The sequence below is a fragment of the Globicephala melas genome, chromosome 7 (assembly GCF_963455315.2).
Source record: "Globicephala melas chromosome 7, mGloMel1.2, whole genome shotgun sequence".
Taxonomy (NCBI): domain Eukaryota; kingdom Metazoa; phylum Chordata; class Mammalia; order Artiodactyla; family Delphinidae; genus Globicephala; species Globicephala melas.
This window is the reverse complement of record NC_083320.1, coordinates 34,405,504-34,422,325: the sequence shown is the minus strand read 5'-3', so window position 1 is coordinate 34,422,325 and position 16,822 is coordinate 34,405,504. Positions and strand designations below refer to the sequence as shown.

At 35.4% G+C, this 16,822-nt stretch overlaps 1 protein-coding gene across 3 annotated transcripts in view; it reads right to left on the bottom strand.

Annotated features, from left to right (window-relative positions):
• The window catches only part of ORC2 (origin recognition complex subunit 2), a 56,365-nt gene that overhangs the window by 28,763 nt on the left and 10,780 nt on the right, over positions 1–16,822 (bottom strand). For all 3 annotated transcript variants that reach the window (XM_060302076.2, XM_030855057.2, XM_030855065.2), the window contains exons 5-10: positions 11,905–11,994; positions 7,300–7,392; positions 6,356–6,387; positions 4,354–4,414; positions 1,743–1,936; positions 660–758 (exon numbers count right to left, since the gene is read on the bottom strand). In XM_060302076.2, the coding sequence (XP_060158059.1) occupies positions 660–758; positions 1,743–1,936; positions 4,354–4,414; positions 6,356–6,387; positions 7,300–7,392; positions 11,905–11,994 (569 nt within the window). The remainder of the gene's footprint in view (positions 1–659; positions 759–1,742; positions 1,937–4,353; positions 4,415–6,355; positions 6,388–7,299; positions 7,393–11,904; positions 11,995–16,822) is intronic.

Here is a 16,822-nt window from a genome sequence, read left to right as displayed (position 1 = left end):
ATATACACTACCAAACATAAAATAGATAGCTAGTGGGAACCAGCCGCATAGCACAGGGAGATCAGCTCACTGCTTTGTGACCGCCTGGAGGGGTGGGATAGGGAGGGTGGGAGGGAGGGAGATGCAAGAGGGAAGAGATATGGGAACATATGTATATGTATAACTGATTCACTTTGTTATAAAGCAGAACTGACACACCATTGTAAAGCAATTATACTCTAATAAAGATGTTAAAAAAAGAAAATCCTGTGATAAACCATAATGGAAAAGAATATGAAAAAAATATATATACAGGTATAACTGAATCACTTTGCTGTACAGTAGAAATTAATACAACATTGTAAATCAACTATACTTCAATAAATTAAAAAAAGAAACTATGACCCTGATGATTATTATAGATCCTGAAGAAACAATAAATAAGAGAAAAATACGTAATTATACATGTATAATTAGAGTACGTCAAACAATTCTAATCCAGTGAACCAGTTACCATTTACAAAATAAAATATGCAATAGTGATGTCACACTAATTTGTGTTTCATTTGATCAGGACAGTATTCTGCTGTATGCACTTATTCTTCAGATTTGCTGCTTATGTACTATGTTTTTCAGCTCACAATAAGAACAATTTACAAGTAACACTCCTTGCAACATACCTGATCCAGTTTAGCCCTCTTTAGTTTCTGCAGTGTTCTATCAGAGGTTAAAACTTTTGAACTGCTGTGGGCTTCAAAATATTCTTCTACTAAGTCACTCTGAAAGTGGACAAAGCAAAGTGAGTTCTTAGTTTCAGATATTTGTTTTATATGAGGACTAGACAGTAATATTAGCATAAACAGGATATGTGAAATTCTTTACTTGGCAGTCAGTATTTTCTTTTTGAAGCAACAACACAGACTAAGGACCAAGCAAATTTAATTCCAGTAATAAAACTGAGTAACTCTTAGGGTCATAAAAGTTGAAGAAAATGACTAGATTGAAGTAGTCGGCCCAAAAACGATTCCTAAATTCCAACATATAATTCCCGTTTAGACTGGAAAAAAAAAAGGGTCTTTACAATCAGGACCTTTGTTTTGTCTCACACACTCCTAGCAAATCCTTTAATTAGTACAGTTGAAGGACTGTGGAAATGAGAAAGACATCAACAGCAAGGTAAAAAAAGACTTGCCTACTATTCCAGTAAAATGACTCACCACGTGTTCTACTGATTTGGGGCAGAACTGAGCTCCGTGGTGGTAAGGAAGGAATGGAAAGTCATTCAAGCAGGAGGCTTCCTAGACTGCTCTGAGTCTTTACAGAGCACGCTGGGATAATTAGCCTTTTCTCAGACCATAATATGTGCAGTGTTCTCCAAACGACCCAACATGGGTCCATAGTCACATCATTTAATACTTACGCTGTTACATCAGCAACGTTACAAAAATGAAACTATATAAAAAGGTATATACTGAGAAGTCTTGCCTCCAATTATCCAATTAAAATTTATTTAAAAGCTCTTTTATTCAACTGAATTGTCACCTTTAGCATATACTATGGTACTGATACATGAATATGGATACAGAGAAGCCAGGATACGAAGTCCAGAAATAGATACAAATATATGCGGGAATTTATGTGAAAGGCTGAGAAAATGTAGAAAAGTGAAGAAAAAAAATTATGTTCATCCTCCCATTTGGATCTCTTAGGTAGCTTATCTTTGAGATATTACTGATTTTTCTTTAAAGTCTCTCTTCACTTACTGTTTTATCTCTTTTCATTTTCTTAGAAGGCGTTTCTTTGCAAACAGGAGCCGAAACTACTCTATTCTGAGCTTGAATCTGTTCGCTCAATATGACTTCATTAGTGTTCTCTTCACATTCCTGTGCAACCCCTTCATCGTCCTCCGAGTTGGAAGCAGAATATTCACTTTCACTGTCAGAATGAAACCTTGGAACTGTGTGGGGAGGAAGCAATTGGGAAAATTGGACAGTTTGACAAAAGAGGCATTCTGGGGTATTAGGAAGAGTGTGGGCTTTGAAGTAAGAGATTGTGCCTTCTGGTTTTGTCATTACTTGCTGATGATTTCACCAGAGCTAGTTATGTAAGTTTTCTGAGCACCAGTTTCCTCACTTATCAAATGAGGCTACCAGTGCCTAATTTAATAAAGCATTGTGAAGATTACATTGAAATGCATGTAAAACAACTAACAATGGCTAACACAAACGAAATGCGGCAGAAATTGTCAGTCATACGTAATACCATTCTCTTTCCTTCTTCCTTGCTAATAGAATTCATTGTAAAATGTGGCAATGTGCTCCACCCTAAGGGATAAATAATCAGTAATTTAATTGTCGTTTCCTTTGCCAGATACATGCTCTCTCAGCCTCCTTTGCAACTAGAGTTGGCCATGTAAACCTTTAACCAATGAAACTTGAGGGGAAATTTGCTGGAAGCTTCTGGGGAAGATTTTCCTCACTTATGGAAGGAAAGCCCCTTACTTATACCCATAGCTTAAAGCTATGGAAGCCATTTTGCAATATAAAATATCAAAACCAAAGATGAAAAATGCCAGCGGCAAAGCGAAAAGAAGAACCTGTATCCTTCATGACACTGTTGAGTCACTACATCAACCGTGAACTGTGTATCCCTAGACTTCTAATGATGTGAGATACTTCAGTGTCCATGGCTTAAGCCATTGTTATAGAATTTTCCATTGCTGCCTACTGAAAATGCCATCCTAACTGATAGAGCACTCAATAAATGACAGCTACTACTTTAAGTACTACTAATACATACTCACAATCCATCCCATAGTAGATATAAGAATTATATTTTTAAACAAACCATGGCCACCCCCACCACTCTCCAGAAATAATAAAGCTAGTTTTATAATCATAAAGTAAGGATAAAACTTACACTCAACAAAATAAGTATAAAACTACCATAAAAGGTTAACTTCCAAAATATGAATGAAATAATTTTAAGCAAATCACTCTTTATTTTGAAAAGCATATTTCAGAATATCCAGAGTCAGCAAATAACAAATATAGATATTGAAAAAGAAAAAAAAAAAAAAAAGGCTTGATTTTGTGGGCATACATAGCTTAGCAGATTCAGATTTGCACTGACTGCTGCCCATGGTAGATGCAAGGGTTAGAAGTGGTAGGAGGTACCAGACAATGTCTTTACCCTATTTACATGAATACATCACACATGTTGATATATTTGTTTGGTGGTGATTGAGGAGAAGGAAGTTCACCTTTTCTCTAAAAAGGATTCTTCTGTGGGGTAAGGAGGAAACTTAAGATGTGGGATGTATTTGACATAAAATAATAATAATCAATTGCATATATCATCTTTTATTGCTTCAGATATCCAATAATTTAGTGTTATAATTTTTATGTTGATTAAAAATGTATTATCAACTCTATACCTTGAAAGAAGAAGGGCTACAGGGCATAGATTTAACAATGTTAGCTAATATTATTGTCAAGGGGTCAATCCCAAGAAAGGAGTTGACATCTTTCAGAAATATAAAGGTCAAAAAGTCATTTGCCCCAAAATTAAATATTTAAACCCCAAACCAGAGAGCTCCCTGGCAGTCCAGTGTTTAGGACTCAACGCTTTCGCTGCCGTGGCCCGGGTTCAACCCCGGGCTGGGGAACTAAGATCCCACAGGCCACATGGTGTGGCCAAAAAGACCCCCCCAAAACATAAAAAAAAAAACCAAACCATTTTTAATTTCCCCAAAGGCGGGAACCATGTCTGTTTACTTGGCTTTGTATAGTATTCAGTACCACTATAAATATTTAAAATTGTTTCAATATATTGATAAAACTTCTAAATAAATCAATAGAACTATTTCTAAAACTGTCTCAGGCAAATAAACTAAAAGGCATGTTATTTTATTGAAGAATTTTAACTAACCTCAATATCCATTGACTATAATGTAAAGACATAGTGCTAAGTGTTATGAGTTAAAATATAAGATATAGTCCTTGCCCTTAAGGAATCTACAGCTTAATTGAAGACATGAACATATCCTTTCTTTCGTGAAAAGAAATAGCAATAAGTAGTTATAATAATAAAAAGTAATAATAGCCAACACCTGTTAAGCACATACCAAGGTCAAGCACTATGCTAAGCACTTTGACATCCTTTATTTCAATTAATCTCAAAATAACTCTGAGGCTGGTACCATTATTATCCCTATTTCGCAAATGAAAAAAATTGAGGCATAGAGAGGTCCCTGTAAGTGGCAGCCCAAAGACAAAATGTAAGCATTCTAAGACTAGAACCTGTATATTTAACCATTATTGCCTGTTTAGATGCTTCTTTTTATAAAAGCTCAGTGTAAAAAGAAATACACACCTATTAGTCTTTTCCTTAGCCCACGAGGTGCTGTTGACAGAAATTCACTTTTATCATTGTTCTGTTTAAAAATAAAAAAGCAATATAGTTTATATAGTCAAATAATAATGATGACATGAAAATTAATGACGTCTCTGAGTGAAAGAAAGGCTAGAAGGAAGAAAAATATTTTGTTTTTAATAGACATTAGAACCAGATGAGCTCCTTCCTAGACCTGGAAGACAACAATATATGAATTTGTTGCAGGGGGAGAGTATGACAACAAAAACGATACAACGAATTCCGAAGGATTCCTAGAGTGGTTCTAGAAGTTGTATTCCAGACACCTGCGAAGGATGCACTTCTATTATTATGTAAAGAAAAAGCTTATCAGCCTTTGAATCATTCTTCACCCATCAGATTAGCAGAATATTTTTTCTAAAAAAAGGTAATACTGTCCAGGGATGATGAGTAAGCAAGGAAATGGGACTCCTATAGTTACTGCAGTGGGCCTTTGCATGTACGAGCAATTTACTGGTGTTAAAGTAGTCTGTGAGAAGGAGAGAAAAAAGATTTCTACTTTTTACTTCTGTATTTTTAATTTTTTAAACAGTTTACAGAAGTATAACGCACGTTTTTCTTTTCCTTACAGAATCCTTTAACACCATTCAATTTCTAGCACAATAAAATGCCTACTGGTGTATACGTGATAACTTAACAGTACTAATAAAAAGATAAAGTACCCTGTGTTTTTTTGGCAATGTGAAAATACGACAAAAAATTTAAGTCTGTTATCTTGTGATAAGTTGTTGGTGCTAGTTACAAATATTATAACAATTTTTATTTGAGATATTAAGAATACTATTATAATAGGTGATCTGATCACCTATTGGGTTTATAAAGTATATCACAGTATATTTCAAACTTCTTTGGTCCAGATCCTTACAATTTTTTTTTACGTTTTGCCACCTTGATCCAGTACACATATGCATATATAACTTAACCAAATTATAATTAAATAATACTTACAAAACAGAAATTTTCTAATTTATCTATTTCATTTTTTTAAACTGTAGATCATGCCCTACTAAACTGATTTCAAGACTGAGAGTTGAGACAACCTATATCCATATAGCTTAATTATCAGGTCTGAGAATATTTGTGTCAAAATAACCATTTCAGAAAATTCTTGCTCAAAAAGATAAGGCTATAAACTATTAAATAACTTCACTGTTTGCTACAGAAATTTCTGCAAACTAATTTATCTTGACAGTTTGCTCATTTGGGCAACCTATTTTCCCATCAGGACAACAGACTACTTACCAGGGCAAACAGCTAGCTTATCAAACTTTGGTTTACTTATCAAAACTCAATTCAAGACCCTCTCCTCACTGTGTCCACTACTCCTAAAATACCATGCCATGAATTCTGCCTAATACAGATCAGTTCCCCATCTTGACAGATGTGCCTTAAACCCCTCGAGTCCAGATCCCCAAGCCCTATACATATTCTCTCCTGAACTGCCCCTTCTAAGACAGTGCACTAAGACTTGCAGACTGATGTTCTCTTTTATTGTGGTATGTAAATATAATACCACTGATTAACAGGTTTTCTGATGGTCTCTTAGGGAATCAACAAGATCCACTAATGTGATGTGATCCACAACTTGAAAAAGAATGCCAGAAGACCCAACACAGACAAAAATAAATAAATAAAATTAAATTAAAAACAAACAAACAAACAAAACACCCAGGGGTAGTTCTAACACAGAAAAGGCACAACAGGTGGGTCCAGAAGACCTAGCTTCATTTTCCAGCTTTTCTCCTTCCTAGTTTGGTGAACTCAGACAAGTCACTTCACCTCTCTGAGCCTCAGATTCTTTATCTGTAAGTTAGGTATTTAATTGGCAAATACCTATAAATGATAAAAGTATTATCTAAATTAAAAGATGAAATGGATATTTTTCATCATGTCTTAACTTTGTAACACTAAGGGTTTTCCTTGTTTTTACTCAATTGCTTACCTTCAACTGAACTTTGTCTGAAGCAGAATGCCCTAAAGAATGAAACAAAAAGCCATTACTTACTACAAATACTTCACTTTCCATAATAGCCTAGTTTCATTAAAAGCAAAGGTGCAGGTTCTACCCAGAAGCCACTACATATTATTGAATTCTCAATTAATTGCATCTCCACTAGAGGCTGAACTGTCACTATTAATTTTATGATTTCTCCTATTAATGACATTTCTGTAGCACTCATGTAACAAGAAAAAATGGAGTCCTTTCCATTGTTCATTATTTTAAAAGTACACTATTTAATCTAGTTAGAATGGGTCATTCAAAAACAACTGCTCCACAGTTCTCCAAACTTCCAGGGCTTCCCTGGTGGTGCAGTGGTTGAGAGTCCGCCTGCCGATGCAGGGGACACGGGTTCGTGCCCTGGTCCGGGAAGATCCCACATGCCGCGGAGCAGCTGGGCCCGTGAACCATGGCTGCTGAGCCTGCGCCTCCAGAGCCTGTGCTCCCCAATGGGAGAGGACACAACAGTGAGAGGCCCGCGTACCGCAAAAAAAAAAAAAAAAAGAAAAAAGAAAGACTTCCAAATCCCCAAAACCTTATTTCAAATAGTATTTGCCAAAGCAAATCTTCCACGAACATTTGGCTAACTCAAGCAAATGACAACAGGATTTAAGACTGTTTCTAGCTGGCCCTGTCAATCTGTACAACTTCAACCCACACAGATCTTTTCCCCTTTTACTGATAGCTAAATACGGGTATACTAAAGCACACAGGTTGGGGTATTAACTGCATTTACTAAATGAATTTTCAGAACAGAAAAGAAGAAAATATATAAAAATGCACTTAGACAAGAAAGTAAAGTAACATATTATAACTTTGAAGCAACTATGAAAACTCTCTTTAAAGAAGTGAAGTTAAAAAAAAAAAGAAGTGAAGTAAAATCTTACCCTTGCTACATTGAGGAATGTCTATGGTAATTTCAGAATCACTCTTCAAATTGGATGAAACACTTTTTCTTGGTGTTTTTGCTAGTTCTGAAGCTGTAAACAGACAAAAGAAATATATTAAAAAAACTTTTAATGGACAACAGTAGATTAAGAGGGGAAATAGCCTTATTTCACTTACATAAATTTAAAAAAAAAAAAAACCTGCTGTTACTAATATCAGAAAGATAAATAAACCTAGCCATATTAAGAGTACTACTGCTTTCACCTTTACTCACCGTCTTCCAAGTCTTCCTTCAGTTATCCACAGGTCTCACAAAAAAATACAAATAAAGAGCTAACTTTGACCTTGCTGGTTTCTCCAATTATCACACACTCTTCCTCTCTCTTCTCCATTGACAGGTTTATACTCTTTCGATTTCTTTACCATATATATTTGAGGCACATCTCTGCTAACAGTTAAGAAAGAATGGCCAGAAAGTGGGATCTAAAACCAACTGAAAACTGTGTATATTTAAAATTATACTTTTAAAGCTCTTAAGTCTCCCATAAAATGTGGTTTATTACTTGTGTCTAAAACTCTAACACATATTAATAATGTATAGAATATGATATAGCACTGAACAGATGACATTTCTTCTTTTATTAATATTTATTTATTTATTCATTTATTTGGCTGTGCCGGGTCTTAGTTGTGGCATGGGGGATCTTTAGCTGCAGCATGCGAACTCTTAGTTGCAGCATGTACATGGGATCTAGTTCCCTGACCGGGAATCAAACCCAGGCCCCCTGCATTGGGAGCGTGGAGTCTTAGCCACTGGACAGGGAAGTCCCAGATGGCATTTCTTCAACTGAGCATCAGATGAAATAGTTGGCTTCTGAACAGAAGGGGCCAGGACTTCCCTGGTGGCGCAGTGGTTAAGAATCTGCCTGCCAATGCAAGGAACATGGGTTTGAGCCCTGGTACGGGAAGATCCCACATGCCACGGAGCAACTAAGCCCATGAGCCACAACTGCTGAGTCTGCGCCCTAGAGCCCGTGAGCCACAACTACTGAGCCTGCATGCCATAACTACTGAAGCCCGCGCACCTAGAGCCCGTGCTCCTCAAGAGAAGCACTGCAATGAGAAGCCCGCAAACTGCAACAAAGAGTAGCCCCCGGTCGCCACAACTAGAGAAAGCCTGTGTGCAGCAACAAAGACCCAACACAGCCAAAAATAAATAAATAAATAAATTTATTTTTAAAAAAGGGGGCCATTTAAAATGAAAAATACAATGTTTATCTTTTTTTTTTTAAGATGTTGGGGTAGAAATTTATTAATTAATTTATTTTGGCTCTGTTGGGTCTTCATTTCTGTACGAGAGCTTTCTCTAGTATGGCAAGTGGGGGCCACTCTTCATCGCAGTGCGCAGGCCCTCTCACTATCGCGGCCTCTCTTGTTGCAGAGCACAGGCTCCAGACGCGCAGGCTCAGTAGTTGTGGCTCACAGGCCTAGTTGCTCCGTGGCATGTGGGATCCTCCCAGACCAGGGCTCGAACCCGTGTCCCCTGCATTAGCAGGCAGATTCTCAACCACTGCGCCACCAGGGAAGCCCTACAATGTTTATCTTTAAAGATGCTCACATTCTCACACTGTGATAGGCATATGGGAATTGAGTCTAACTGAAGGAATAGATTTACATTTCATACACTAAGAACATTGTTCACTGAGAACACTATTTAAATTCTCTTCCATCTTTTTTTTTTTTTTTAAAGAGAAAGTATAGTTGAATTTGTGTAAATTAAGCCACTTCACTGACTCAAACTCTTTCTAACCTATTTCACACAGCTTTATCCAATCTTGGAACTGACCCAAGATATTCATGACAGTCCCTACAAATGCACTGGCTTCTTTTTTCTTAACCTCCTCGATCCTCTGTATCATTCATTAAAGTTCTTTATATCTTTCTTTGAAATTATTCCTCCATCTGGGTTCCATGGTATTAGCCTGGTCCCTGGCTACTGCTGGTAGTTATTCCATCTCAACTTCACTGCCCTCATCCTCCTAAGCATTCTAACCTGCAGGTACCTAAAGCTCAGGCATTGGCCTTCTCTTTACACCAGAAAAATATGCCATGTTTGGATTAAAGGCTGTTGATCCACAGGATAGGAAAAAAACCTTCACATCAACAAAAAGCCACAAAAGTACAAAGTAACTTAGCTGAGATCATTTTGGTTTTATATTGAAACATAAAAATCCTCTGCTTTTAAATAACTTTAAACTACAAAAGGAGAAAGGAAGAAAAAGGAAGAATTGAAGAGGAAAGGAAACAAGAGACAGTCATCCATGTATGGATATTAATTTCAATAATAAAAAATTGGGGCAAATATTTAATTCATTTGTATTATATTTCACACAACAACTGGTCTGCAACATATTAGAAATTTTAAAATAAAACTCCTCTTTGCCTAATAATAACTTCTCATCAGGTTATTATCTGATCCTATCTATCCAATCTAGTTTCAATTTCCTTTAATTCATCTTTCTCCAAGCTGGTCAAACTCCTTACTGTCCTTGTCCTTTCTATGTGGTAATTCTACTTTTGCTTTTTCTTTGCATTTACTTACTCATCCTGGACGTGTTCTCTGTGTTTTACAAAGCCTTCCAATGTAACTCTTGCTCTATTTCTAGCCCTATATCTTGGTTAGTCCAATTATATTTAATCATCTTTTATACTCAGAGTAATATATGATTTTCTGACAGATCATAACTTATTTTAATAAGGCATTCTATTTTATTGATATATTTAGATGTAAACACAATTAGCAAAAATACTTAATAAGTCAAAGAGCGACATAACTAAACACAGGTCCTAACTAAACACAGATCTTGGAAAGTATGATCAGTCTTAAACTATCCAGAAAACTATCTTTTCATGACTATATTTCTTTCAGATGTGATGACAGAAACGCCCATCATAACAATACTTAAGTTCCTCACAGCACATATAGATATGAGACATGTATCACTGCAGTTATGTGCATGTTGACTTTCCACTCAGGGAACTTCTACTTGATTACTCCAGTGAGGTTCCATTTTTCTTTTCACTATTAGTTCTTTCTCCAATGCTTCATTGTCGTTAGGGTTTCACTTTGGCCTTGGTGTCTATCTGATCTTTCCTCTAGTAATTATATTAGCATTTTCCTCTGGTGTCCCAGAGATCCTACACAGAATTCAGTCATTTTTACAGATCAAAAATTTTTAAATTTCTTTTCTTAAATTATTTTTTATTGAAGTATACTTGATTTAAAGCGTTGTGTTAGTTCCAGGTGTATAGCAAAGTGATTCCGTTTTTTTCAGATTCTTTTCCCATATAGGTTATTACAAAATATCAAGTATAGTTCCCTGTGCTATACAGTAAGTAGGTCCTTGCTGTTTATCTATTTTCTATATAGTAGTGTGTATCTGTTAATCCCAGACTCCTAATTTAAACCTCCCCCCCCTTTCCCCTTTGGTAACCATAAGTGTGTTTTCTAGGTCTGTAAGGGTATTTCTGTTTTGTAAATAAGTTCATTTGTATCAAAAACATTTTAGATTTCTTTATGTAGATAATAAACTCTAAGAAACACATCAATTAGTGTAAATTACTGTATGTACCATGTTAGGTTCAAAATTAATGATGCATATAATATTATACCTTTCAGAAAAACTGAATTCTGCAAATGCTTAAATTGTATTATGTTCAGAAACACAGGTCTTATAATTACTTCTTATATGTCCCTCATCAGTGTCAACACTCAACAAGTGTGACATTCATTTGACTTTGAATGTTTAAATGATCACTGACTACAATGATTGCATAAAAATACACTTAAGACACATATATAGATGTTCTATAATTATAGATTATAAGTCCTCTTATACAACGACTACATTTTGCCAGGTAGTTAATTATTATTCCCTTGCTCTTAACTTTTTGGTATTCTCAAACTTCCATAAACTTATGGACCTCCTTAATTTTAAAGTGCTTTCACGTGTTATTTCCTTTCCTCAAAGCTTTCAAATCTGATGCCTCATGCCGCAGGATCCAAGAATAGCGCCACCCAAATTTTTAAAAAGAATTAAATTGCTAGTTTAATTTTAATGTTATATATAATTTATTTAAGTCTAGTTCTCTGAAAATCAGTAATTCACATGTAATTAGTATAAGTGGTAACTGGGGTAAGAAAAATGTTAGAACAGCCCATTTCTAACAATTTTACATAAATAATTTTCTATAATATGAACTCTTTTCTTCTACATACAGTGTAAAACTCTTATTCAATAAATTCAGAATATCTGTGTGACTTAAGTCACTTGTTTACATAACAAAAATTTGTTAAGAGCCTGTACTAGATGTTGTGGGAAGGAATCTAAGACAGGGTCTCTACTATAACCTTAGAACCTAGCTGAGAACAGAAGACATCTGAGCATGAAAAAAACTAATGACTTTAAGTATGCTTGAAAATAAAATAACATCCCTCATTCATTCTTTTAGTGAATGCAATGGGGTGATAACAGTGGGAAATGTGGTTAAATACACCTTAGAAAAGGTGAATAGTGATTACAGAAGTCAGAAAAGCAACATACCTAATTTAGCCATCTTTTCAGGGTGTTTTCTATTCTGAAAAGAATAAACTTTATTCCCACCATCTGTAGCAGAGCCATTTTTCAAGGATTCTGAAAGAAAAATGCAACATACATTTAGGAAAAATGGGTGAGGTTAATTAACAGGAAAAAAAAGACAGAATTTTAACAAAAACTTAGGATTTGTACCCCTCACTGTCTTGCACAAATGTTTAACAATACATATTTATAAATAAGATATTAAAAACACACAGTAGACTATGATACTGTTTACATAAATTTTAAAACACAGAAAACATGTTATTCACAGATACACAAAGATATATAAACAAACACAACAACAATAAAAAGCCCACTAAAGAACACTCCAGACTAGAGGGATATGCATTCAATTCATGATAGAAGTTGCTCCTGAGGAGGGAGGACAAAAGGGACTTTATTAGTTATGCTTCTTTCTTTTTTTTTTTTAATAAATTTATTTATTTCATTTATTTTATTTTTGGCTGCGTTGGGTCTTCGTTGCTGCATGCGGGCTTTCTCTAGTTGTGGCGAGCGGGGGCTACTCTTCGTTGTGCTGCGCGGGCTTCTCATTGCAGTGGCTTTTCTTGTTGCAGAGCATGTGCTCTAGGAGTGTGGGCTCAGTAGTTGTGGCTCGTGGGCTCTAGAGCACAGGCTCAGTAGTTATGATGCACGGGCTTAGTTAACCCGTAGCATGTGGGATCTTCCCAGACGAGGGATCGAACCCACATCCCCTGCACTGGCAGGCAGATTCTTAACCACTGTGATGCCAGGGAAGTCCCCAAACCTTTAATGAGTTTATTAAAGTGCCAAACTTTCCGAAGTCAGTGTTTGCTCCCTTTATTGCTTAAGAGTTCCCATTGGTGTGTATATGCACGAACACTTGGTATTACCTAAACTCCTTAATCTTTGCCAATCTAGTGGGTACAAAATGAATCTCACGGGGAAAGGCATTTTAATTTCCTTTCCCTAGTCACTAATGAAGCTTAACACCTTTTGACGGGTTTCTTATTTCCAGAAGAAGAAATATCTTCTCTATCCTGTGTCTTGTCTTTTCACTTCTTGATAATGTCATTCAATGAAGAGAAGTACTGGATTTTTAAAAAACAGACTGTTTTTTAGAGCAGTTTTAGGTTCACAACCAACTCAAGTGGAAGGTACAGAGATTTCCCATGTATCTCCTGCCCTACATATCCACAGCCTCCCCCCATTAACAATATCTCACACCAGATGGTACATTTGTAAAAAAAACAAACAAAATGAATAAATTAAAATTAAAAAACAAAAACAAAAAAAACAGAGTGGTACATTTGTTGGAATCAATGAACCTCTGTTGACACTTCATTATCACCCAGGGTCCATAGTTTACATTACGGTTTACTCTTCCTGTTGTACATTCTATAGGTTTTGACAAAAGTACGATAACATGTATCCATCATTCTAGTATCATACAGAATGGATTCACTGCCTTAAAAATCCTCTGTACTCCATCTATTCATCCCTTCCTTACTCCTGACCCTTGGCAACCAATGTCTTCTTTTACTGTCTGTATAGTTTTGCCTTTTCCAGAATGTCACAGAGTTGGAATCATACAGTATGTAGCCTTTTCAGATTGACTTCTTTCATTTAGCAATATGCATTTAAGGCTCCTCCATATCTCTTCATAGACAGATAACTTATTATTTTTTTTAGCATTGAATAATATCCCACTGCATGGATGTATCAGTTTATTTATCCTTGGTTGACTTCTTGGTTGCTTCTAAGCCTTGGCAATTATTAACAAAGCTGCTACACATCTGTGTGTGCAGGTTTTTGGGTGGACAAAAGATTTCAACTCATTTGAGTAAATATGAAGGAACACAACTGCTAAGTCACATGGTAAGAATATGTTTAGTTTGTAATAAACTGCCAAACTGTCTTCCAAGGAGCTGTACCATTTTGCATTCCCACTAGTAGTAAATGGGTTCTTGTTACTCCACATCTCTGTCAGCATTTGGTGTTGTCAATATTTTGGATTTTGGCCATTCTTTTTTTTTTTTTTAATATTTTGTTTTTTTGATGTGGACAATTTTTTTAGTCTTTATTGAATTTGTTACAATATTGCTTCTGCTTTCTGTTTTGGTTTTCTGGTTGTGAGCCATGTGGGATCTTAGCTCCCCGACCAGGGATCAAACCTGTACCCCCCACATTGGAAGGTGAAGTCTTAGCCACTAGACCACCAGGGAAGTCCTGGATTTTGGCCATTCTAATAGATGTGTAGTGGTATCCCACTGTTGTCTGAATTTGCAATTTCTTAATGACATATAACGTTGAACATCTTTTCATATGCTTATCTGCCATCTGGGTATCTTCTTTGGTGAGATGTCCAGGTCCTTTGCTCATTTTTTAATCAGGTTGTTCGTTTTCTTATTGTTGAGTTTTAAGAGCTCTTCATATATTTTGGGTAACAGTTCTTTAATAGATATGTCTTTTGCTATATTTTCTCCTAGCTGTGGTTTGTCTTCTTGAGAAGTTCTGAATTTTAATTAGTTTGTCAATCTTTTCTTTTGAGTACACATTTTTAAAGAAATTCTTCTATAAGACCAAAGCCATATTCTCCTATATTTTCTTGTAAAAGCATTTATAATTTGCTTTTCATGTGTAAATCTTTAATTAAGGTAATTAAGTTGTTTATGATGGCAGTTAGGAATCCAATTTCTTTCTTTTTTTTTTTTTTTTTTCTTTTTTTGCAGTACACGGGCCTCTCACTGTTGGGGCCTCTCCCGTTGTGGAGCACAGGCTCCGGACGCGCAGGCTCAGCGGCCACGGCTCACGGGCCTACCCACTCCGCGGCATGTGGGATCTTCCCGGACCAGGGCACGAACCCGTGTCCCCTGCATCGGGTGCCCCTGCAGGCGGACTCTCAACCACTGCACCACCAGGGAAGCCCCCAATTTCTTTTTTTCATAAGGATAGTCAATTGTTCCAACACCATTTATTGACCAGTTCATCCTTAGCCTAGTGATCTCCAATGCTACCTCTATCATATATCTATAATATGCACATATGGATAAGTCTGTTTATGGAGAACTTGTTACTATAATTATGTAAATTAAATGTTTGGCACATAGACAAAATATGAATAAAAAATATCAAGTAGTTTCTATGTAAACTAAATTAAATGCTTTAGAAAGACTTGATAAAAGTTATTAACTAAAAGAACTGATTTCAAATTAGGTATGGATGAGAAACCATAAAAGATTTAAGAAAAAAACTGAAAAACATAAAAGCACACTACATTCAGACTGCATCAGAAGTGTCTTTAAATGATCAATCTAATGGAAGGAAATAAAACTTGAAATCCTAGATAATACATTATGGATATGCTACCTAAAAATACCCAAAACCAAAACCAAAAGGTGCTGCTGTTCTTCAACCAGCTGACTGGCAAATGTATATTTAAAGAAAAGACAATGATACATAAATATCTACATATATGTTTATATGTAGAACAAAATGTTTAGAGTATATAATTATTTTTATGATTTCCTTGTTCTGATATTTTGATAAATTGACCAATTAACAATGGCTCTAATCACACTGGCCAACAGGGATTTAGTATAATATATAAATAAAACTTTTTAATAGTTTTAAAATTACTCAAAATAGACAATACCAAAATAACTATGAACATACAATTCACAGAAGTTAAAATGGCTAATAAATAAAAGAAAAAATGTTTAATGCTGATGAGGGATCTTAATACTAGTTGATACGATCTTCCTAGAAAGTAATTTAGCAATATGTAAGCCTTATAAAGTTCATATACTTTTTTTTTAAATTAAGTTCATATACTTTCACCAGTAATTCTATTTGAGGAATCTCTGATGAAAAAAATAAGACATCTGAACAAAGATTTATGTTCAAGAGTAATCACTATGCATTAGTTATAATAATAAAAACTTAGAAATAATTCAGAAGTCTAACAGAGGAAACTATGTATTATTTATAGGTTAGAATATATTATTATTCAGTTACTAGAGTTTTCTTTGTCCAGAGAATAATCTCTAAGAATTTAACAATATGTTAAATTTAGAAAGAAATAACACTACTACTTCACACGCATTGGGATGGCTATTATTAAAAAAAAAAAAATGTGTTGGTGAGAATGTGGAGAAACTGGAACCCTTGTGCATTGTTGGTGGAAATGCAAAATGATGTAGTTGCTATGGAAAACAGTATGGTGGTTCCTCAAAAAATTAAAAATAGAATTACCATATGATCCAGCAATTCCACTTCTGGGAATATTCCCAAAAGAATTCAAATCAAGATCTCACAGAGATATTTGTACACCCATGTTCCTAGTAGCATTATTACACTGTACAGCAAAGTGAATCAGCTATACATATACACATAGCCCCTCTTTTTTGGATTTCCTTCCCATTTAGGTCACCACAGAGCACTGAGTAGAGTTCCCTCTGCTATACAGTATGCTCTCATTAGTTATCTATTTTATACATAGTATCAATAGTGTATATATGTCAATCCCAATCTCCCAATTCATCCCATCCCCCCCACTTTCCCCCTTGGTATCCATGTTTGTTCTCTACATTTGTGTCTCTATTTCTGCTTTGCAAATAAGATCATCCTAGTAGCATTATTCACAATAGCCAAAAGGCTGAAGCAACCCAAATGTCCATCAACCGATAAATAGATAAACAAAATGTGGTATATACATACAATGCAATATTACTCAGCCTTGAAAAGGAAGGAAACTCAAAAAAAAAAAAAAAAGAAGTAAACTGACACTTGCTAAACATGTATGAACCTTGAGGACATTATGCTAAGTGAAATAAGGCAAACACAAAAAGACAAATAGTGTACAATTCCACTTATATGAGGTACCTAGAGTAGTCAAATTCAT